Source organism: Pyricularia pennisetigena, chromosome 3 (genome assembly GCF_004337985.1).
Source record: "Pyricularia pennisetigena strain Br36 chromosome 3, whole genome shotgun sequence".
Classification (NCBI taxonomy): Eukaryota; Fungi; Ascomycota; class Sordariomycetes; order Magnaporthales; family Pyriculariaceae; genus Pyricularia; species Pyricularia pennisetigena.
In genome coordinates, this window is record NC_043742.1 from 5,835,373 (window position 1) to 5,857,254 (window position 21,882).

The 21,882-nt window shown below is 52.5% G+C and overlaps 8 protein-coding genes across 8 annotated transcripts; 2 read left to right on the forward strand and 6 right to left on the reverse strand.

The window, feature by feature from the left end:
• Positions 1 to 4,746: 4,746 nt before the first annotated feature.
• On the reverse strand, positions 4,747 to 5,904 carry PpBr36_03317 (uncharacterized protein; the record flags this gene model as incomplete). Its single annotated transcript, XM_029890490.1, has 2 exons — positions 4,747 to 5,065; positions 5,144 to 5,904. 2 exons carry the CDS (start codon positions 5,902 to 5,904, stop codon positions 4,747 to 4,749), a joined length of 1,080 nt encoding a protein of 359 aa, XP_029752806.1.
• A 1,327-nt stretch (positions 5,905 to 7,231) lies between these two features.
• Positions 7,232 to 8,679, forward strand: PpBr36_03318 (uncharacterized protein; the record flags this gene model as incomplete). Its single annotated transcript, XM_029890491.1, has 3 exons — positions 7,232 to 7,416; positions 7,498 to 7,639; positions 7,723 to 8,679. 3 exons carry the CDS (start codon positions 7,232 to 7,234, stop codon positions 8,677 to 8,679), a joined length of 1,284 nt encoding a protein of 427 aa, XP_029752801.1.
• Positions 8,680 to 9,226: 547 nt separating this feature from the next.
• PpBr36_03319 (uncharacterized protein) lies at positions 9,227 to 10,269 on the reverse strand (the record flags this gene model as incomplete). The annotated part of the gene is made up of 2 exons (XM_029890492.1): positions 9,227 to 9,808; positions 9,976 to 10,269. 2 exons carry the CDS (start codon positions 10,267 to 10,269, stop codon positions 9,227 to 9,229), a joined length of 876 nt encoding a protein of 291 aa, XP_029752800.1.
• Positions 10,270 to 11,603: 1,334 nt separating this feature from the next.
• Positions 11,604 to 13,187, reverse strand: PpBr36_03320 (uncharacterized protein; the record flags this gene model as incomplete). Its single annotated transcript, XM_029890493.1, has 1 exon — positions 11,604 to 13,187. One exon carries the CDS (start codon positions 13,185 to 13,187, stop codon positions 11,604 to 11,606), a length of 1,584 nt encoding a protein of 527 aa, XP_029753716.1.
• Positions 13,188 to 13,881: 694 nt separating this feature from the next.
• On the reverse strand, positions 13,882 to 15,495 carry PpBr36_03321 (uncharacterized protein; the record flags this gene model as incomplete). Its single annotated transcript, XM_029890494.1, has 1 exon — positions 13,882 to 15,495. The coding sequence occupies one exon, from the start codon at positions 15,493 to 15,495 to the stop codon at positions 13,882 to 13,884; it is 1,614 nt and encodes a 537-aa protein (XP_029753717.1).
• A 676-nt stretch (positions 15,496 to 16,171) lies between these two features.
• PpBr36_03322 (uncharacterized protein) lies at positions 16,172 to 16,763 on the reverse strand (the record flags this gene model as incomplete). Its single annotated transcript, XM_029890495.1, has 2 exons — positions 16,172 to 16,494; positions 16,565 to 16,763. 2 exons carry the CDS (start codon positions 16,761 to 16,763, stop codon positions 16,172 to 16,174), a joined length of 522 nt encoding a protein of 173 aa, XP_029753714.1.
• A 1,336-nt stretch (positions 16,764 to 18,099) lies between these two features.
• Positions 18,100 to 18,580, forward strand: PpBr36_03323 (uncharacterized protein; the record flags this gene model as incomplete). The annotated part of the gene is made up of 2 exons (XM_029890496.1): positions 18,100 to 18,234; positions 18,422 to 18,580. 2 exons carry the CDS (start codon positions 18,100 to 18,102, stop codon positions 18,578 to 18,580), a joined length of 294 nt encoding a protein of 97 aa, XP_029753715.1.
• A 642-nt stretch (positions 18,581 to 19,222) lies between these two features.
• PpBr36_03324 (uncharacterized protein) lies at positions 19,223 to 21,034 on the reverse strand (the record flags this gene model as incomplete). Its single annotated transcript, XM_029890497.1, has 2 exons — positions 19,223 to 20,841; positions 20,917 to 21,034. 2 exons carry the CDS (start codon positions 21,032 to 21,034, stop codon positions 19,223 to 19,225), a joined length of 1,737 nt encoding a protein of 578 aa, XP_029753712.1.
• Positions 21,035 to 21,882: the final 848 nt, after the last annotated feature.

Below are 21,882 nucleotides of genomic sequence, written 5' to 3' on the forward strand. Positions count from 1 at the left end.
CCGGATTGCCATGGGTGCCTGTCCTACTAGACCCTTTCATTCCGTTTGTGTGTTTGAAGAAAAATAAACTATGTGATACAAGTGGGAAAAGGAGACTTCTAATTGAAAACAGGGGCTCAAAAAGAGTTTCGTTTAATGGCTTGTTTTCGCATTGACACTGACAAGACTGACAGTTGCATTCGACAGTAACATCATCCATGCATGTCAAGCTCCCCAAGGCTGCGGTTCGGTTCAAAATGTATTTTACGTATGTTGGGCGAGTGTGATGAATTGCATAACCTGTGGCGAAAGAAGCTTCACAGGCCATTCCATCCGCTGAACTGAGCCTGGTGTCTCAGGTTGCCCGGGGCATCAGACGTGTCGGCTCCAGCTGCAATGTCACCGGGATTCAATTTAATGTTTTACATGTTAGGTGATGGCATCAGGGATACAGAAAGAGAAGGGCTGGCGATGCTCTGGGGTCTGCCAGGTTTTGTTTGGTCCTCTGCAAACCCGGCCGATTGAAGCGAAAGAGATGACGAGATGACGATTTTGTGTCTTGTTGGTTGGTTATTTTTCTTTTCGTTCCGAGATCCAGGTTGAAATGGAGAAAACCCCCTTGTTCGACATCGATTCCCAATTTAGGGTACGTGATGTTGGTTGCTTACCTCGTACCTTTTCAAGAGTGATTTTGGGGGCACCCTCAGACGGCGCGGCCATGTGGGAAGCAACTCGCACAAGATTACCATTTACCGCATGCTGGACATGGAAGAAAAATAACTAATTCATAAATAAAATCTACCGAAAGATGCCATCAAGTCAGCCCAACGAGTCAGCCGGCACCATGCCGACGGATCTAAAGGAATCCGTTTGCATTTCTAGAAAGGAGGGTTGCAAACCGTATGTCTCGTCCTTGCAGCAAGCCAATGAATGACCTGGTTAGTGAGCACTTCATCGGGTCAGAACCCTCACCCACGCTAACCAAACCAGCCACAGCTAAAAGCGGCGACACACAGATCATTTCCTTAAATAGCTGGGGACAAGGGGCGGTCGGGCTGTCGCAAGTTGGTGGTGTTTCGATGCGAATTGAAAGCTGACAGCTGTGAATCACAAAATTAAAAGCAACAACCACGTAAAATCACATAACAGTAGGGAAACTTCGTAGGTACTTACTACGTGGTAATCATGTTGGTCGCGCAAAGCCTGAGAGAGCCAAGAGGGGCAGTCACGCGAAAGGATCGAACATCAGCGGGGACCTGAACCGTGACACCGTGGGCTGTCAGCGACAAGCGACCGTTATGGAGAGAGAGAGGATTGAGGGTTTTTGTTTCAAGTGGTACCGATTATTCAAGGTGGAGTTTTTCCACTCCAGCGCCGGGTCCGTGACAATCCAGACCCGGTCGGGTGTCCAGGGCACGTGGTGGGGAAGAAGTTGAATTGGGCTAGCAACCTTTGTTCCCGCAAGGCACCGAACTTTACCTGGGATTGCTCCGTCGCCGCCCGGACCACCAACGCCGTTGCCAAGTTGTTGCATCTGATCTTTGTTTCTGAGTGTGTTTCTTGTGGAGCTTGGTTTCTTGGTAAGGCTCTGGCGTGTTTTTTTGCCCGTTGTTTCCCCTCACTTAGTCAGTGCTAGTGGTATTAGTTGCTCCAGTTCATCTGCAGGATGAACATTCACCCCGCACCGCATTCAAGAAATCTCACCTACAGTTTGAAGAGGGCAAGAGGTCAACCGACATTTGCGTGATGCTGCCTGTCTATAATTGGAAAGAATTGAGGACCAGTGGGTATAGTAGCGACTGCACGCGATAAAGTGGTTTCTAATTTCAATATCTTGGTTTTTTTTCTTTTTCTTTCTTTCTTTTTTTTTTCTTTTTTTGTTCTTCTGTTTATTGCTTTTCAAAAGTCATATTTGAAGTGATATGTCCTGTAGAATCAATCAGTCAAAGCGCAAAAATTGCGCCGCCAAGCCATCTGCAAGCCAAACCCACTAAAAGTTTCGTTTCGAATATGGGGTCGCAAAGTCGTTCCTGGGCTTGTTTCATCTGTATACCCCCCATGCTTGTTCATCACCTCGCCTGCCCCCCTGCGTAGTTTTGGAGATCATCCAAGAGCTTGTCAAGAAAAACCTCAAACTCAAGGCCTGATTACCTACAGCCTCCTTTTGCACCACTTTGATCCAAGGCTAGGAATGATAGTGCGATCAATTATCCGGGGAGGAGTGGCGCTGATCGCCCGGTTCGTTCCTCTGTTTGAGATCAGTTGCGTAGCAATTTTCCGGCTTCATGGTTCAGGAGCTCGTATCATGAAACCACGAGTCTCAGAGATGCCAACATCAAGTCAGCACCAAAGTCAGAAACATCACATACTGGAAATGTACAGTTAAAGGTAGTATCGGGCCAGAGCAGGAATTGAAGTCGTATGCCATCCATGTAATGCCGCCGAGGAAGAAGATAAGCAAGGTAGCAATTCGCGACTAAGTGGCGTCGGATGTCTATGTCAAGCACGAGAGAGAGAGAGAGAGAGAGAGAGAGAGAGAGAAAGTTCTTGTATACCCGGCACTGGAGCTCCTCAGGTTGAGTTTTGCCGCAAGGTGTTTCTGGCAGATGCATGACAAGTTGTCAGCTTCCACGGAAGATGAATAGACACCATTACAGCACCATCACACCCGCGGAGATCTTTCTTGGTTGTTTTCCGGAAAGGGCAGCAAAACAACTCAATGGGCCATCTTGGTCAAGTTTCCGTCGGTTTTATTGCCGGTAATCCACCTAGACTACTCTAGTCTGCTTGCTCCTGCAGTGCAACCCGGCTTTTCACCTTGTTTAACTCCCGGGGAAGTCGGCTTGTCATCCACCCACTTTTTTTTTAATTGCCCATCGGAAAAAATGGTCTTAGTAACGATAGCATGCGCGCACAGAAGCAAGCATCGCCACTGCTACCACAAACAACGTTGCATATTTGCGCCAGCACTCGCCTTAGTCCAGCGTCGCCATGGAATGCCAATTCCCCAACTAGATGACAGCCACATCCAAATTGCGCAAATGCATCTCGTCAATTTTATGCACGGCGTCTGACTTGTTGCAGTAGTTGTCATGGATGACCACACTAGACCGGCTGTCTACTCCAATGAGGTGAAATCTCGAACGAACCTACTGCGGGGTTTGGGCGCTTATGCCTGCGTCTGGACTGGACAGAGCAAAAGGCACTAACGCACCTCGCTAATTAGGCGACTGACTATACTGCGATGTCACCTTGTTTTCGATATTATTTCTTCATCTCAGTCATCTTGATTTCTTCTTCTTCTTTTTTTTTTTTTTTTTTTTTATCTATTGTTCCTTTGGCATAGCATTTCCGCTCGTCAGCGGGAGCCGGACATTTCAAGTTCCACCAGACTATCGACTTGGCCGCATATAGTATGTCCACAAGATGGAACCCAAGAACCCCCTCCGCCCTCACTTCGGGACCCAAGTTTTGGTTGTCGGTAGGCAAAATGAAAGATGTTGAGGCAGCGACTAGTCAAATATTGGGAATCAATATTCGATCCAAGACTTTGGATATTTTGTAAATCTGCGTAGCATTGACAACGGTGGTGGCCTCTTCAAGAACCTATCTTGACATGGAGATGTGCTGAGAGGTCAGTGGATTATCGTGTCTTGGTTTTATGAGCATCCAAAATTCAGAGTGCAGGTTAGANCTTGGGTCTGTCTGTTTGCTCACTGCATATGCTTCTAAGCCCTGCTTTGCTTGCTGTTTGTCAACCTTGCCTTTAGCTGGTCTTGCTGGCTACCTTTCTGACCACCCTCCAACACTGTTGGCGAGCAGTCAGTCTCGCTAGTCTAGCACATGATCTATACCGCATGTATGTTGGTGGGCTTTCAACGGTATGCACCCACCAGGCTAACTAACACCCTCTTTTGGAGTCAACTACCGCTCTCCATTGGCCCGGGGATGCACCGGACGCATTAGAACGGACTGAATGCGGCATCCGTGGGCACGATTCACCTTCATCCCCTGCACGTGTTCATCCTTTTTGCTTGCTACATTTTGTCTGGACGCGACCCATCGAGTCATCGTCTGCCACATCATCCGCGCGGAACCGCCCCAAATATCATCGGCTAGACTAGCGGTGAACTAGAGTACTAGCCGCAGAGACGCGCGGATGTTGGTGTCTTCCCTTGCAGCATCCCGCCCCCATCCCTCGCGCTTATGGTTGTTTGTTTTTGCATCAGCACTGCCTCGTTAGTCGATGACTCTACGTCTGCATCGATGAGGTGTAAGAGGGCGTGGGGAGTGACTTGTCATCTTTTGCTCCAACTTGCGATATCAAGTTTAGCGTCTCTCCGTTCCATAATGTGCCACCAGCCTTGGTCAAGGTTGGCACTTACAGAGACATCAGGCACAACGATTCCGTTTTCATCTGAAACGGTGGGAAAAGACATAGGGTCAGTGCCTACTTTTGGTTTCTTGTCTTGCATTTATCTTGAACTCTTCCTTCAAGGGACTAAGCAGCTTTGGGCTTTGATAGGAGCATGCTTTTAGAGAACATTGACACTTCCTGCATGTTACTAGTGCGTTTTTTTGCGGTGATATGCCCATCTCCGACAGAAAGGATACTCTGCGTGCAGAGGATTCTACTTTGAAGCAGATTTGTATCATCGGAAACTAGCAAAGACTAATATTACTATATAATCAGTAGGATTGTATATAATATAATCACTCAAGACGATGGTATCTCCTTTTGACCATCGTAGATAACCCTCCCTGTATCTACCGCATCGCTTGCTCCAGAGCTGCAGCTGCAGCACCGCAACCAGCAACAATCCAAGTCCACTTGTTTGCTAACGCTTCAAAGCCCGGCCAGAATGAGTTTACTTCCTGCTGATATCTCTGAAAGTCGACCTTCTTGGTCTGGTTCGCCTTGGTGTATCGCTCCTCCTGGCTTGCCTCGTTCTCCTTGTCTCCGCCAAAGTAGCGCAAGAAGACGTAGTTGGCAACTGAACCACAAATCGCCAACGGGTGGGAGAGGAGGTTGTTGCCATATAGGAACAGAGGGAACGAGAAGTGAACGAGTGCATCACCAAGATAACTAGGGTGGCAGTAGCCGTTAGCCACCTTTCTTGGGCAATAGTATCTCACGATTCCCTGCGTAACGTCTTCAACTTACTTGGGATGTCTAACAAGGCTCCAAACACCCTCTTTGCACATCTCCGTCTCGGTCCCGACGCTCCTCGCCTTGAACCGATCGAGCTGCAGATCCGCCAAAGTCTCGAGCGCAAAGCCGGCGCCAAAGAGGCCGACAGCCACGGCGCTCACCCAGGCAGGCGTTCCAGCCCCAGCAGCGAGCCAGGAAACGCCACGCTCCTGCGCCGAAGTGCGGAAGAGCAGCGAGAAGGGCAGGGTGATGACGGTCTGGAACAGCGCCTCGGGGAGATAGACGCTGAAGAGGGCCTTGAGGCCCCAGAACTGGGGGTCCTGCTTCGCCGGCTCGTAACGCGGCTCGTCCTTGCCGCGCTGCACGGAGCGCCGGGCCACCCGCCACATGAGCCGACCGCCCCAGATGCTAAAGGCGGCGAGCAGCAGCTTCTCGGGCCGCTGCAGCGCAGCCCAGGCGTCGGCGGCGGGCACCCCGTCGGCGACGTGGCGACCGACGGCTGCCCACCAGGCGTTCAGGACCATGCCGCTGGGCCACAGCCAGTCCTTGGTCTCGAGCCGGTTGGTGACGCGGCCGGCGAGGTAGGCCGCGACCGAAAGGCCCGAGTGGAGGCCGAATGACGGGAGGATGGTGCTCCTCAGGATGCCGACGTCGAGGAGGTTTGAGGTCAAGCTGGCGTGAGCATGTCGCTGACTGGGAAGGTAGGACGGCCCTGGGCCGTGAGGGGCCGGCACCATCGGAGCGGCGCCAGCAAAATCTCCCGTTGTTGCCATGTTTGATGGTTGCCTGCACGAAGCAGTTAGGGCAGTGTCATTGTCAGAGAAATCTGCAAGACATATATAAGCTAGTCTGGGCGATGTTGGATGATTCGTTGATGCGTTGATGAACATCTAATACATGACTTGGTCCCGCAATAAACGTCACAATGATCCTGATGTCATTCAGGGGTAGCAAAACTATGACGAAGATTGACGTAAAAACCATCGCTGGCTTAACAAACCCCCAGCAGGAAATCCCATAATATGATACTCCGAGATGCCGATTGAAGCAATTGTAAACCAAGTAGTATGTTAGTCGCCCAAAGTGGTAAAATTAACAAGTCTTGCCTAGTTATGCATGCATTGACTTTGTATTTAATTATTTTAAATAGACATCATCAGAGCGAAAAACAGGCCAAGCCCACATAAAACAACACCCAACTCAATAATACTGTTTTGCAGAATTATACCTGGTTGGTTTAACCCGTTTGAACTCACCATTTTGTTCATGCAGTTTCAGGATCTCCCCGGATGTGCTCTTTCATTCCCTGGTAATGTGCATGCGTGACTTTTGGCAGCTGGTTTGGTAAGGAAACCAAGTCCGGTTTTTTTTTTTTTTTTTTTTTTTTTTTCGGGCCATCGCTTGATTTATCATCAATCAAGGATGCGCCTCGACCCCCAATCGCATGCGTGCAACTGCCCTCAGTTATACTATAACTCCTTGGGCCCTTAAAATTTTCATCCCATCAACATGCATCCTATTGACGCCCGGCAATTCCGGATGACATCCCTCAGCTGAACCAGCTGAGTTCAGGTTTGAGATGAATTAGATATGGAAACCTTAAAGCTCGAATCTCCAAGTCCAAGACGACCCTATGTGCTTAGGTACTTATCTGTAGCTGATTCCTAATCTAATGAAACAATGATGTAATGATACAATATAGCACTGGGGCAGGGCTACAATCGAAACCCACGGGACCACTTGCTGCCGGCACGGTGGGTCGGGTTTAGTAATGGATCAATACCGTTGCGGTAGGCACAGGCGATCGCTGTTTGCTTGGCGCAGGTACATGAGTAGACCCGTTGAGGGGCAGATCTGGGCCTTAGCGCGCTTTTTCGGTATCTTCAGCTGTCCGGCTTGGAATCTGACGCTCTTATTTTTTTTTTTTTATCGTATTTTCTTCTTTATACTTTTGCTTTTTCTTTGAAGCAGTTTTCTCCTCTCATAATTAGCTTGACCGCCAGAAATACGAAACAACAATCTTGCTCTTCATCCTCTCCTCTCCCTGATCACCCGCCAAAAAATCGCAGCGTCTACTTCGACAAGAGAATCGCGCCTAGGATGACGGGATCCACCGATTATGCGACAGGCACAACGGCAGACCCCGAGGTCGGCTACCCCAAAGGCCATCTCGGCCACCTCACAGATAGCGAGAACAAGGCTCTTTCGGAATTCAAGGTCCTTGTAGCAGAGAATGGGCTCTATACACCAGGTCCTCCTCCATCGCACGACGACCAGACTCTGCTGTAGGTTCTTGGCAGCGCCGCTTTCCGGATACTTCGGGAGCGCTAATCTTTTCCCGCATTTTTTTTTTTTTTTTTGGATAGACGATTCCTACGAGCCCGTCGCTGGGTACCAAAGGATGCTTTCAAGCAGTTCAAAGAAACAGAAGAATGGAGGTCCACAACAAGATTGGACACTCTTTACGAGACGATCGAGCTGGACTCATACGAGCAGAGCCGTATAATGGTGCGCAGCCCGAAGTTGGGTTCCTTGTTCACCCCCCCAAAGGGTCCCTAAATAGCTGACCAGCGCTTTGTGTTCGCATCTAGTACCCGCAATGGACAGGACGCAGAGATAAGAGGGGCATACCGGTATATCTTTTCGAGATCAAGCAGCTGGACAGTAAGGCAGTGGCTGCCTATGAAAAGGGAGCCGACGACACATTCAGCCGCGCGCATGCTGACGGCTCGACCCCTCCGAAACTGCTGCGCTTGTTCGCCCTTTACGAAAACCTCACCCGCTTCGCCCAGCCACTATGCACCGAGATGCCCGATAGGCCACACCCTCAGACGCCGATAACGCTGAGCACAAATATCGTAGACGTCTCGGGCGTCAGTCTACGCCAGTTCTGGAACCTCAAGGCGCACATGCAGGCCGCTAGCACGTTGGCCACCGCGCACTATCCCGAGACTCTTGATCGCATCTTTGTCATCGGCGCCCCCTTCTTCTTCTCCACGGTGTGGGGCTGGATCAAGAGGTGGTTCGACCCCATCACGGTTTCCAAGATCTTCATCCTGAGCCAGGCCGAGGTCTTCCCTGTGCTGAGCTCCTTTATGGAAGCTGAAAACATCCCAAAGCAGTACGGTGGGAAGCTCGAGTTTAATTGGTGCGACCAGCCCAATCTGGACCCGGCCATCAAGGAGCGAGCTACCTGGGAGCAAGGATTCGACACCTTCCCCAAGGGTCCGGTCCTATGGAAGGTCTTGGACGAGGAGCGCCTCGAGTGTGTCGCCGTGGGTTCCGTCAACCAGAAGCAGCGCAACGTTCGAGTGTGCACACTGCCGAGGTCATTTAAGGGCGCTGTTTCTACCAACCAACCTTACCACAAGACGGAGGCGACGGCAGCCACTTCAGATATTGCCGCCGTTGAGAGCGGTGTGCAGAAGCTCGATATCCTGGATGCAAACCCGGAGACTGCAGCTGCCACGAGCAAAGAGGAGATTATTGCCGAGAAGGGAGCTAGCGCGCTCGATGACCCTCCCGCTGCGTCCGCAAAAGCCGCATGATTCCGTTGTCGAAAAGAATATACCAGTTCGTTTTATGCATGTTCTTTTTGGCATTGGTGATTTTCCAGCCCATACATGACACGTATGAAACGACATCTCTTTTAGCCAGATAGACGAGTGCTTGCGTTTGTTTTCTTTTTCCTTTCTTTTTTTGGAGATTGGCTACATTTCAGAGCAAGAGACTTTCTTGAATATGCTCAGCGCTGCCACTAGGATACCAAATTGGGCAAACCGGGTTTGTTTATTGTCGATCATTCTCTGTCGTCGCATGCTCCAGATATATCCGATTAGCGAGCAGTTGATATCACTTTTTTTTTCATGGACTATAGTGCCATGTTGTCATTACCTGCTGTCTAGAATCTACGTTTCATGTTATATACCGATTTCTTTTTAGTCTGCCATATTGACGCATGACCACCTCATAAGGTCCGGCCGATCAAGCTATGGTGACTCTCAAGCATCTATTCATGGGAATTATTTCTGAAAAAAAACGGGGGAAAGGAACACATTACAGCAGATGCACCAAGGTCCTGACATGGTCCGTCAGTCAGTTCTGTCTCCTCCTCCGCCACCTCCTGACGCCCAGCTCCAGCTCGTCCCACGTCATGCCATCCTTGACGTGGCAAAAGAGCACGCCGAGCGCCTGCTCGACCTCCTTGTTGCGGGCCTCGTCGTCAAAGAAAATCATCTCGCTGTATGGGATGCCGGTGCGTTTTTGTATGGCGTCAAAGTGCCGCACCTTGCTGGAGGGATAGATCTCCAGGCCGGCGTCGAAGACGTCGAGGGCCCTGCGAGGCTTTTCCTTTGCCAGCTGCTTCTGGGCCGCGGCCGGCGTCGCGGGCATGCTGCTGTTGTTGGCCAGGTTGGCCAGGCCGGCGGCGGCGGCGTAGGGCGGGATCTGCAGCTGCTTTAGCACGTCGCGGGCGAGGTCGGGCGCGTGCGTGCGCGACGCCACGGCCAGCCTCACGCCGGCCATGGGCAGCGTGTACAGCATGCGTGGCACGTCGGCGTAGAACGAGTACGTGTCGCCGATCTTGTCCGTCACTGCGCTGCAGTGCTGGCTCTTGTCGGCGGGCGCCACCGCTTTGATCGGGGGCGTGACGTGCGTGTCGACCCAGAACGGCCAGAGCTGTTTGTGGTGCGGGAGTGTTTTATTTTTTTTTTTTTGTTTTGGTTCCTAGTCAGCAAAAAAAAAAAAAAAAAAAAAAAAAAAAAATACAAAAGCCGCGTCGGAGGCGCTAGTGGAAAGGAGCTAACAACAGACAGAAAAAAAGGGAGAAGGACGGGGAAACTAACAGTGTAGTCTAGGTCAAAGACGATGAGGCGGGGGAGGGGCTCCTCGTCGGTCAGGACGGGCGGTAGCGAGCTCGGCCCTGGCGCCGAGAGGCCGGCCTTGTTGACCGACGAAGACGAGGAAAAGTTGGAGGTCTGGGTCGAGTCCGAGTGCGTCGTGGCGACGCTTGAGTGCGACGCTGCCGCGTTGGCTTTTGACAGCTTCTTGGCCATGTCGTCGAGGGCTCGCCGGTCCGGCACGAAGAGACTGACGACGACCAGCAGGAGCTCGCAAAGCACGCGCAGACCGAGGCGCATGCGCAGGTGGGGAAGGGGAAACGCGTTTTCTCTTCTTTTTTTTTTCTTTTTTTTTTTTTGGTTTTCTCCAGCGAGGTGTCGCTATGTTGGCGTTGCGCTGCAAGTGTATTTTGCCGATCAACATTGACGTCAGCTGTGGGGTTGGAGGGGCGCCAGTGCCATGCCCCTAAGCCCTAACCCAGGATCCTTTAGTCTAATTGCTTCTTTAGACAATCTTGAGGTACTATATAAGTGCATATAGCCCGTATACATCCTACATCATATTGGGGCTACGATTGAGCAGTTGCCAAGTTCGAAATTTTGACCCAACCGTCTGATCGCTTCCTTGCACGATATCATGCAGTATGCATCAGCCACTGGGGCCTTCAACTAGGGATGTTGCGAGCAGGAAATATACCAAGTAAAACACAAAGTCACAAATCGCCCTACGAGCTCATAGGCACAACCCTCGACTCGAGATTATCCACTACCTTTCTAGTAACGACCTCGACAATGACAGCCGTTTTTTTAAGATTTTGATGTTGATGATTTGACTTCGACGACAACCAAGAAAGAATGCCCTTGTCGGTCTCGAGATACTTTGGCTGCTGTGACCTGGCGGAGCTGGGGCATCATACTAGTATGCATGTGTAGTTGATAGATCTTCAATGTTGGGCAGGGGTCCTCGTGAAGAAATCATCACCCCAAACAACAGAGTGCCACTCATCAATGGCAGACATGAGGTCTTGATATGATAAATACCGGCACTTGAGTACTCGCACACGTCTGAAATCTGAGAGACGCCTGGACTCGCCAGAGGGCTAATGAAGGACTTCTGGTAGGGTAAGGACTCCAAAGGAATGCAAGTCGATAGTGGCAGATTGGGTACATAACTATGTAGAACAGCCATCCAACCTCGTTGTGGCGAACATAAGATTACTGGTACCGGCCAGTTGACCAATGCAGGCCATACATCCGATCAGAAAGGAGGAAATGGCTGACTGTCGAAGTGGAAACACTTAGCTAGAGCAAGTGGTTATATACGGCGTACAAAAGTAGGTGCTACCGGTAGTAGCCACAAAGCAAGATACTGTTAAGTCCTGGAGCATCTGGGAGTTGCCAATCCAGGCATTTAGTTGAGCATTCGTCTGAACAGCCACTGAAGAGCAGCCCACTGGTAACGGAGGAGAATGGCGGTCTTGCCTTGATCATACCCAAAGGACAGCAAATCATAATGGTAGTTGATTCCGAATCGAAGACGTTAACTCTGAACCCTTGTGACGGTATTATAATAATAGTAATAAAACAAAAAGAAAACAAAACAAAAAGCTCAACCGACCAAAAGCAAAACCCCCCTACTGCGATTTAGCCTTTACATCGCCCCGGTCCTGTCTCCTAGTCTTGTGCATGAGGTATTCGTCGCTCTTGATAGCCGCCAGGACGCCATACAGACCACGCACCGGCCACACCTTCCAGATGGCCCTCTTGGCCCTGGTTCCAAGCGTGCCCCCAGCATCCGCGGCCTCCTCGGCTTCCAGATCCACGCGGACCTTGTCGTAGACGCTGGGCAGGTAGTCAGCACCGTACTTCTTCCTCAGCGCGTCGTACGACGCCCGGTCGTATTGCGCCCAGAACTCGTCCTCGGTGTAAAAGGCCTGCGCGTACAGCCATTTCTTGCCCCGCAGCTCGGCGACCTTGGCCTCGAGCCGCCGGTTGGACTGGACGGCCGCGCGGCGGTCCATTTTGCCCCTGGGCAGGTCGCCCCAGACGCCAAAGTTGAGCAGGTCGGGCAGGTCCGGGTCGGCAAACTGCGAGTGCAGGCCGTGGGCCGAGTCGGGCCCCTCGGCGCGCCGGAGCCGCAGCGGGCACAGCCACAGCGGGTAGATGGTCAGCTCCTCGTCCAGCCAGGCCGCGAACTCGGCCGCCTTGTCGAACGGGACCCCCACGTCCTGCGTCATGCAAAAGTCGGCCAGGCCGGACTTGTGCAGCGCGCGGTACATGACGCGCGTGTGCAGCAGCGGGTCGAGCAGGCAGCGCGTGGCCCGGTTGAAGGGCGTGAGGAAGTAGCGGAACGCCCACCTCGCGGCCCAGAAGCCGCCGCGGTCGTAGCGGAACAGGTAGTCTGTCAGCGGCACGTAGTCTGTAAAAGTCTTGATGCCGTCGCTCGGCTTCTCCTCCAACCTTTTCAGCCGCGGCAGGACGTCCTTCTCGACGTGCACGTAAAACCACGGGTCCTTACGCCTCGCGAACTGCTGTATCTTGACCCCTTCCGGCACCGCGTCCACCATCCGTCCTACGCAGGTGACCACCTCGGCCGGCGAGTAGACTATGCCGTCGATGTAGTCGTTCTCACTGCGCGCCATCTCCTCCCGCATCATGTCCACCGCGGCACCGACACCGCCCGAGAGGTGATAGTCGAGCTGGACGTAGGGCCTCGCCTCGACGAGCCGCAGCTCCATGAGCGTGACGACGCCGAGGGTCCCAAACGCCGACGCGGCGCCCCAGAACAGATCCGACCGCTCCCCGGACCTCGAGGCGCGCGCGACCTCGCCCGTGGGCAGGACGACCTCGACCCACTCGACGGTGGCGTCGAATGCGCCGTGGCGGAACGAGCTGCTCTCGCCCGACGTGCCCGAGAAGCCGCCGCCGGCCGTGATGCCGGGGAACTCCATGACGACGGGCGGCACGAGGCCGTGCGCCGTCGTGGCGGCCACCAGGGCGTCCATGGGCACGTTGGGCTCGACCACGGCGACCCTGCGCTCCCGGTCGATCGACAAAACGTGGTCCAGCCCGCTCGTGTCGACCGTGTTGTCCGCCCGCTTATCCGACCGCCGCGTGCTGTTTGTCGAGCCGTGGTAGATGCGGAACGGCTGCCGTGTTTCCGAGAAGTGCTTGACGCGCGCCGAGATGGCCGCCACTGCTGCGTTGTGGGCTTCCATTCTTTTTTTTTTTTTTTTTTTTTTTTTTTTTTGGGTTCTGGTTGGATACAAGGGGTGTTTTAGGTGTGATTTTCCGACAGTACCGAGAAAGTGGTCTTACACCCAAGAAAGGGGAGCGATCTTTTTTTTTTTTCTTTTCTCTCTTTCTGAGATCTGCAGTGCCCAGAAATCTTACCAGTTTGTAAAACAAAATCAACCCCTCCGAAATGTGGGATTTTAAGAAATTATAATTGAGTTTCATTTGCTCTATTCGGTCGAGAAAAAGAAAACCTCGGACTGTATCTGGGCCGAAGTCTTTTGTTTGGTCGCAATAACACCAGACCAGACGTATGATGTGATTTGTACCAACCACTCTTTGGGCGAACCAAGCAAAAAGCTAGCCCCCCCCCACACAGGCTTAGACTATTACCCAGGAATGAGTTGATAAAACACGTCTCAACATCCAAACATTCAATTGCATTTCGAGAATGGATATTTCCCTCAATGGATGGAAAAGTTAACTCAAAAATGAGCTGCTTGTTCATGTGGCACTTTTATCCAATCCCAAAAACCTTTCTAGAAGCCCCTGAAGCTGACTGCCATGGGTAGTTGCACCCCCCTGCACCCCCTCTGTACCACCACTATTCACCGATCGCTAAAACAACTGTATTCATCTAAACTTGTTACACAATCCCACCGAGACGCACCTCCGCGCTCACAAGACTCCGCCTTTCGAGGCCAGCCAGGCCTTGGCTTCCTCGACGCCCAACGTGGTAGTCAATATCATACGCGCAAAATCATCCATGTCCTCCGCTCTTGCCTCCTGCAGCACGCGCTGCATCTGACCCGGCGAGACGATTATCGGACCGCAGCCGCCCTCCGCCTCCCCGCCGACCTCGTGCTTGGTGTTCCAGGCCTGGGCAAAGTCGACAGCGTCCGGGGCGCCCCAGAGGTCTCCCGCAAGCGTCCAGCAGTTCCAGGTGGCCGTCCGACCCGTGCATGTCCCCAGCGTTGCCCCCGTCACCAGCCTCGTCAGCTGCGAGAAGAAGAACGCCATGAGAAAGGTGCGGCGCACCGACTCCTTAAACGTCCACTGCTCCCAGAAGGCGCGGGTCGGGCCAAGCGGGTAGAGCTGCAGGGGTTTCGTGGGTCTCCGAATTCCGTGTTGCCTCGTCTGCAGCGATGCCGCCTTTTCAAAGTCGGTAATAGACTGCGCGGTCAGACTGCTCAACATGAATGTCGTCGACACGTCGGTGGAGCCGGCTTCGATGATGAGATGATCTTTCAGAGTGTTCATTGACTCCTCGAACGCGGCCGTGGCGACGGCATCGTGGGCCCGGCTGGCGAGACCCTCATCCAGCGTCCGCATGATTTGGTACATGAGAAGCGCCTGGGTACGGTACAAGACCTCAGACGTCGAAGCGACTGACGGCAGGGGATCGTTTATAACCTTGGCCAGCTTGCCTTCGATGGATCGCATGATGACGGCGTCATTTCTTGGAGTGCGGGCCATGTACAAAGCGCATGCGGCATACATATCCTCGATTATGGGTGGGAAGCCATCTTTGTAGAGAGACGGATGGCTCCACGGCGTGCCTGTCGTCTCGACAAAGGCTTTGGGTGCACCTAGTAATATCGGTATCGTATATGACAAGCGGGTACGTATCATGTATGACATGTTGAAGGACGTCGTTGCGGTCGGGGTCGCTACCGGCAGGTAAACCAGGTCTGTATGTGGTGGTTCCTCTGGGCGAGCAGGCACTGGATCCATGTTCTGTGGAGGAGCTTGAAAAACGTCAAGGTCCAGGTCCAGACCTTCAAAAACGGAATTACTATGAGTAGAAAGGCCGAGAAGATTATCCAATGAACCCCCATAGGCAAAGATGCCATCATCCTTTGGGATGAACTCGGCCGTCTTTGATCCTGGAAAGCCACTTGGTGGAGCATCGTCAAAGACGGGCAAGCTCGTTAATGATGGATCGTCCAAAAATGATAAACCATCAATGTTGGTTGCTGTCCCATAGGTGCCGGACAGCGACAAGGGCTGAGAAGCCGCCTCAGAGGCTGCGTGCCCACTGGTTGCCTGGGTCTGCCTCTTTTTGGCAAAACGTGCAGGGCGGCTTGGCGGGATCCCGCTGCTGCTTCCATTAATGGACACGGCGCTGTCGTAGAGACACTCGATGTGCCTGTGCGAGCACCTTAGACATGTCGGGAAGCCGAGATCGCAGCGTCGTTTGGCCTTGATGCAGCCTTGGCAGGCCTTGCGCCGGGGTGGTGGGTTGTCTCTCTCGACAGCCGACTTGGATGGTGTCTTGTCATCGAGGAACATTATGCTGCTGCTGATTTTATGACAGGAACAACTTTGCGAGAGAGTAAGTTTCGGCTCTGTTACCAATTGCTAAAACACAATAGAGCAAATTTAAAATGCAGACTTCAAGGAACATTTCGCCGCTCATGGAATGAGAATAAACCAAAGCACCTCCATGCTGACGATTTGGAGTCGCGCTTATCTAACGTTGGCGGTCATCCGCCGGCATTAGATCTGGTCTGGATTCGTTTCGGGAACCAGTAAGCTCTAGGCACCTAAGCGACGACAATCAACGGCGGAGTCCCGCCAGGTGCTAGATCTAGATGGTAAATAACAAACAGTAAAGAGCGTATCTGGGTGGTGACTGCTAATAGTGGCAACAATTCATACTGTGGCCCTGCATAGATTAGCAGGGGGTCTCAGGGGGTAAAAGAGATAATGTTAATCACAGTGTGTTAATGTGTTAATACCCACTACCTACCGTTTCAGGTGTCCTCTGATCAACACCTGCGTCGTTATGCAGCCTGAGGGAAACAAATTGTTTCCTTTGTTGACAAGATAGTCAAATTGAATCAAGTGTATTACCCATTAGTTACAACCTTCAAAATCGTACCCGCGTATAATTCCAATCGTCATGGTCATGATTCATTCTTGGCTTTCCCAGGTTCCATCACACCGTTACCGTTACCCAGTAGACTTAGGCAACGCCGAAAACCTCAGAGGGCGTAACGTTGAAGGACAGAGGCGGCGCAACAAACTGGTTGTACGTGGCCTCCCCCGTGCCGGTCCAGTTAAAGTAGGCGTTTGGCTGGCTGTCGGCGTACTGGTAAGACACCCTGATGTACACGGGGTCAGAGGAATTCCTCTCAAGGAGGCGAGCCGCGACTCGCCTAGCGGCAGAGCCACCGTCCTTCATCTCGCAGACGGTGTAGGGGCCGCCCTCGTTTTGTCCATCGCAGCGAGCCTTGAAAGCCGGCGCCTTGGGATAGCTCGTGTACTCCTCTGCGGCAATTTCGAACCCTGTGAGCAATCAACAAATGTTAGTGGCTTAGCCAGGCAGAGAGTGCGGTGAAGAGCAACGCAATCGCACCGTAGTAGCATCCGCCACGTGCACATCCGGCCTCCCAGTTGGTGACGGTCCAGTTGTAGTTGAACTGCCCCGGCTTCATCATGAGCACATTGACCGGGTCGGGGTCCATAGGGCCGGCAGCCATAAGAGAAACCGCAGTTGGCGCGGTGGCGGCCGGAAGAGCCGCAGCCGCGGCAGCAAAGATTGTTGAGAAACGCATGTTGATCGAACCGAATTAGGGTGGGTGTGTGACTGCAAGACCGCTGCTCTATTGCTGTAATCACTGAATTAGGGATAGGGGGACGTATGGTAATTAGATTCTAACGATAATTGAAAGGCGAGTTCGGTATTGTTTCTAGACTAGGAGGAAACCAGACGGTCTTATACTACCAAAGAGCTGCATACAACGGTTTGAATATTGCGACTTTGGCGGTGACACTCCTTGGTCCGACCACCTCAGTTTTGTCATGAATACGAGCTGCCAGGGTTGGTGTTGCCTGTTTTCAATCAACATAAATGCAACCGTTAAACCGTTTCCAGGGATCGTCATGTCGACCGGCCGAGCCATGTGGGGAAATATAGGGAGGTCAACACTACTGACTACGTAGTATTCTCTAGTAACAAGCTCCATACACAAACACAGGAGCCTCACTCAATACTACTATCAGCTGGTACTAGAGAAATAGGTAACAAAATGGATGGCGAGAGGTAAGCAAGGGACGTACTGCGTAGAGGAAAACCTTAGGAACACCAAAAAAAGAAAAAAAAAAAAAGACTTTGAACTGTCAGATGTGGCAGCTAGAATAGATCTAGCTAAAGCAAGGTGCTGCTGGCGTTTGTGCTAATTGCAGCGGAGAAAGTGAAATGTCATGCCCTGGTTGGTGCTGGCCCCAAAAAAAGGGCTTAACTTGATAAGCTTATGGTAGGTACCGTGGCCCAAGATCCACGGCGGACGGGAAGAGCAGGCAGTACACAGACGAAAAACTGCGTCATACCTTGAGAGCGGTCCGAGATCGCGACACTTAAGCCCCATGTGGCGCCTTGTGTGGCGGTGAATCTTGGCGTCACATGGACTCTGGGTGGCAGGGGTCTGTTTGTTCTTGATCGTGTCTCGATCAACATCTTGGCTGGGGTGCATGGATCCAAGCAACTGACCAGAGGAACCAGGCCGTCTATGAAGTAATCAGTGAACAAAAGAGAGAAGAAAAAAAAACCTCACATCACGATCAACAGCCAACTCGTCCCGAGTGTATTCTAATTACGGAGGACACCCAAAGGCTCAGGTGACTAGGGGAGGCTGCACCAGTACCATCGACAAGGCGTAACTACCAACTACCCTACATACAAGCCTCGCCGTTGTAATCCGCCCTATCCGCCTGCGCCGGGCGGTAAAATTGCCAATTCGACCGAGCGACAACAACCTTTCCACCTCCCATTTATCGTTCGATATCGAGCCACCAAACGGTTTCCATTACTCCCGCCTCGTCTCTTTCTTTCTTTTTTTTTTTTTTTTTCTGTTTCTTTCTTTTTCCGACTTTTAATCCGATCCCGCCACAATGTCGGAAGCCTACGAGCGCGAACGCCAAAACAACGCCCGCCTGGACGAGTTGTCCGCAAAGGTGTCGGCCCTCCGAGGCGTGACGGTCGACATTTACGACAATGCGCGGGCACAGGACGTCATCGACTCGACGGTTAGTTGCACCTCGCCCAACCCCCTTTCCTCGCGGCGGGGCGGATCTGTCCGTCGCTCTGTGGTAGCGTCGGGTGTTTCTGTCGAGCAAAGGGGAGAACGGACAGAATGAAACCGGAACAAACAAGAACAAAAAAAAAAAAAACAAAAAAAATTACTGACAATAGTGCCTTTCAAATCCCATCTAGTCCGACACCTTTTCCACGATGGGCACGCAGCTCAAAGGCTCCGCAACCCGCCTTGGCCGAATGGCTGCTTCGGGCAACAAGGTCGCCGTTCTGAAGCTCTCCGGCATCCTGATCGCAATCTTCCTCGTGCTCTACTACGGTCTGAAGCTCTTCTTCTGAGTGCAGGCGTCGGCAGTCAGGAAAATCCTCGGCTCAACATGCACCAACCCCCTGGAGAAACGGTCCAAGGATAGAATGCGGCCATGCCCGCGGCAATGTGACCGGCTTACCTCGAAAGGGCCTTCCGCCTTCCTATAGGGTGGTATGCAGGAGCTGAGAGTCCAACGGCGCACATGGCTTAAAACAACTCGATGTTGCACCAATACATCCATAGCTAGCGTATCTTGTTTAGTACAAGGGATGAGGGTAGAAGCTACTCTGGAGGCAGTCAGGACTGCAACACAGGTGAAATCTGGTTTGGGCATAGCAAGGCGTTCCGGGTTGATTAATGAGTTTAGGATAGTGCAACTACAGTGTGTTATTTTCACTCCCTTGGGCCTGTCGGAAATCACAACTTCCATCTGCTCATTTCGTTGTCCGAGTTGAGCTAGTACTGTACTTCAAAACAAAACCGCCCCCGTGTATAGTTACATGACAGAAAGATGGACGCAAGGTGGAATACCAAGAGCAAGACCATACCATTTTTAAAAACGAACATGGTTCCAAAATCATGGTAACATCTCTGCCTCCCGTGGTCCAATCCGAGCCGGTCGGGATTCCACATCTAACCGATATTACCCATGAGCTCATGCGATAGTGCTCTTACTGCCATACGTTGGAAAACAAGTCGTCGTTGCCCCCAAACCCGGCCGCAGGCTTAGCAGCCCCTCCTGATGCATTCCCCGTCCCCGTGCTGCTTGCCCATCCGCCGAACTCCTCATCAGCAGCAACCTTGGGCTGGAAACCACCAGAAGCCCCCGGGACGATGCTTTGGTTTGCTAAACCACCACCGGCACTGCTTCCCCAACCGCCAAACGCATCTGAACTACTCGACGGCATGGTCGTCGTTGTGCTCTTGGCAGGTGCTGCAGCGGCCTCGGGTGTCGACCAGGCATCGCTAGCACCCCAAACATCTGAGTTCGACCAGTTGTTTGAGCCCATTGTCGACGTAGGGTTAGAGGTAGCAGGAGGTGACTTGACTTGGGTCGAGGTTGAGAGGTTGAAAACGGAGTCGGAGGCTGGCGCAGGGGCGGCACTGGGTTTGGGAGTCGAGGTCTGGGCGGGGGTAGAAAAGTCAAAAAGGTCACCAAGCGCTGCAGAGGCAGGCATCGACGCTCCGGAAGGCTTTGCCTGGGGCGCAGATGTTGTAGTGGCAGAGGGTGAAGTCAATCCACCAAATCCGCTAGAGTTTCCAAAAGACGACTTTTGCTGTTGAGTCTGGGCAGGCTTTGTGTCGAAAAAGCTTCCGCCGCCAAGACCTGAAAAAGCAGATGTATTTGACGTCTGCTGTGGCGGTGGGGAGCGAGAGCTAGATATACCGCCAAGGTTGGCAAAGGCATCGTTTGCGGGAGGAGACTTTGGAGCACTAGAAGTCGTGTTGAAACTCAAGCTGCTAAATGCATCGTTCATGCCCCCGAATGCGCCTGCACCCTGCGACTGCTGCTGCTGCTGCTGCTGCTGCTGTAGGGGTGGCGAGTTCAACCCGCCGAATGATCCCTGCTGTGCTTGCTGTTGCGGCCGCGGTGCAGTAGCATATAAAGAAAGAATGGACTGCTTCAGATCCGGCCTAGACTGTCCTCCCACTCCGCCTGTCCCCGTCGTGCTAGACGGGCGAGGAGGGGCAACAGTTTCGGTGCCCAAGAAATCCAAGCCCAGCAAAGAATCCTTTGTGCTCGTCGTCTTTGGCGGAGCCGGCTCGCCCTTGGAGGGAACTTTAGACATGGCAGGGCCAGCCGAGTTTGCACGAACGGGAATGGGGTCACCCCCAATCAAATCCTGCTCTGGAGCTGGGGGCGCCGGCGCTCGGCGGACTGAAGTCGGGGCCGAGGACTGGCCCAGCGAGGCCTTCCGTACCGATTCTTTCCGGTCGATGGATTGTTTCTCCTTCACAAGGCTCAAAGGAATATCATCGTCGGCCTCGGCATCGAGCGTGGCAGGGTCAGGCATGGGGCCATCCATGACCCATCTCTTAAGCTCGTACTTTGTCCTGATGAAGTTCTCAATCTTAGCCTCGGATGGCGCATGGCCAGCGGCCAGCTTGGACTCCCAATATTTGTTTGCGCGCGCGTTGCCCCAGCTCAGGATGCTTTGCAGCTGCTCATCCGTCCACGAATCCAAATCGACCGATTTGACTCTGCTAATGTGGGTGCCCATTCCTCGGTGAATACCCGAACAGCGAATGCAGATAAAGACGCCCAGGTTCCAGCTAGCCCATCGTGGATCTGTGCAAGAAGAGTCAGTCGTGTCCGCTGTGAGAATGTCGAATCGACAGCATCAAGAAGCGAGAGGCGACGAACGTTTGTTACGCTTGCAGTCCGCACAAATCTTGTTGGTTTCTAGCTTGAGCAGGCTTTTGATGGTTGCCTGGTTTTGAGCCGCCCTTTCGGCAGCGGGGTTGGGAGGTCTTCTCGACATGACAGGCGGTCTGGATAAATTGAGGATTCCTTTGAATGGTGATGTCGCGTGGAATATTAACTGATTGAAGGTGGTTAAACTTGCTGATTTGCAAACGGTCCGGGAGGATGATTGGGATTTAGGTGTTATCTGGGGTTGGGCCGCAAAATTGATGTTTGGCGGTCGCCGTGTCGCTGACGATAGCAAGTCGGATTGTTCCACCTCAGTTCGAGGCATTTGAATCGTGGCGTTCCACAGTGCGGGGATTGTACAAGTCTCGCTCACACTTTACACAGCACCTCCCCTTAACCAGCATTGACAAAGCCAAACAAACCCACCCCACGAACTGTTTATGTAGTGAGTGGTATTGTATAGTAATGAGTTGAGTGTTTCCAATGAAGTCATATGCCAATAGTTGCGATTGTATTTGGAGAATGCCTGCTACCTCAGCACGAATTCAACACCAAGCTATGCACGCCGCCTGTAAAATCCCCTTGTCCCTTGTCTTGGAACTCAGGTACTCCTCAGGCAAGGTTGAGAGATGTGGTATTACCCAAGGTACCGGTACCTTACTTTAGCTACATTGAACCCGGCCGGTGTGCCCACAGCCAGATAGACAAGCAGATCGACCGTACTACTGCTATCCCAAGGTGCGGGTGTCCAGGCTAGTGCGAGGATGTCCGAGACCATGAGGCTCAAAAGTAGAATTCCAGAGTCTGATTCTCAACCCGGTCAAGTTCGTCTACTACAGCGGCGGCACCGCAAAATAATATGGAGCCGATAAGTCGGGAATAATGGGTCTGCTCCGGGCCAAAGTCGAGCCCACCGTTCATTGATTGGTGCAGTGGGGTTTATAGCTACCCCCCCCC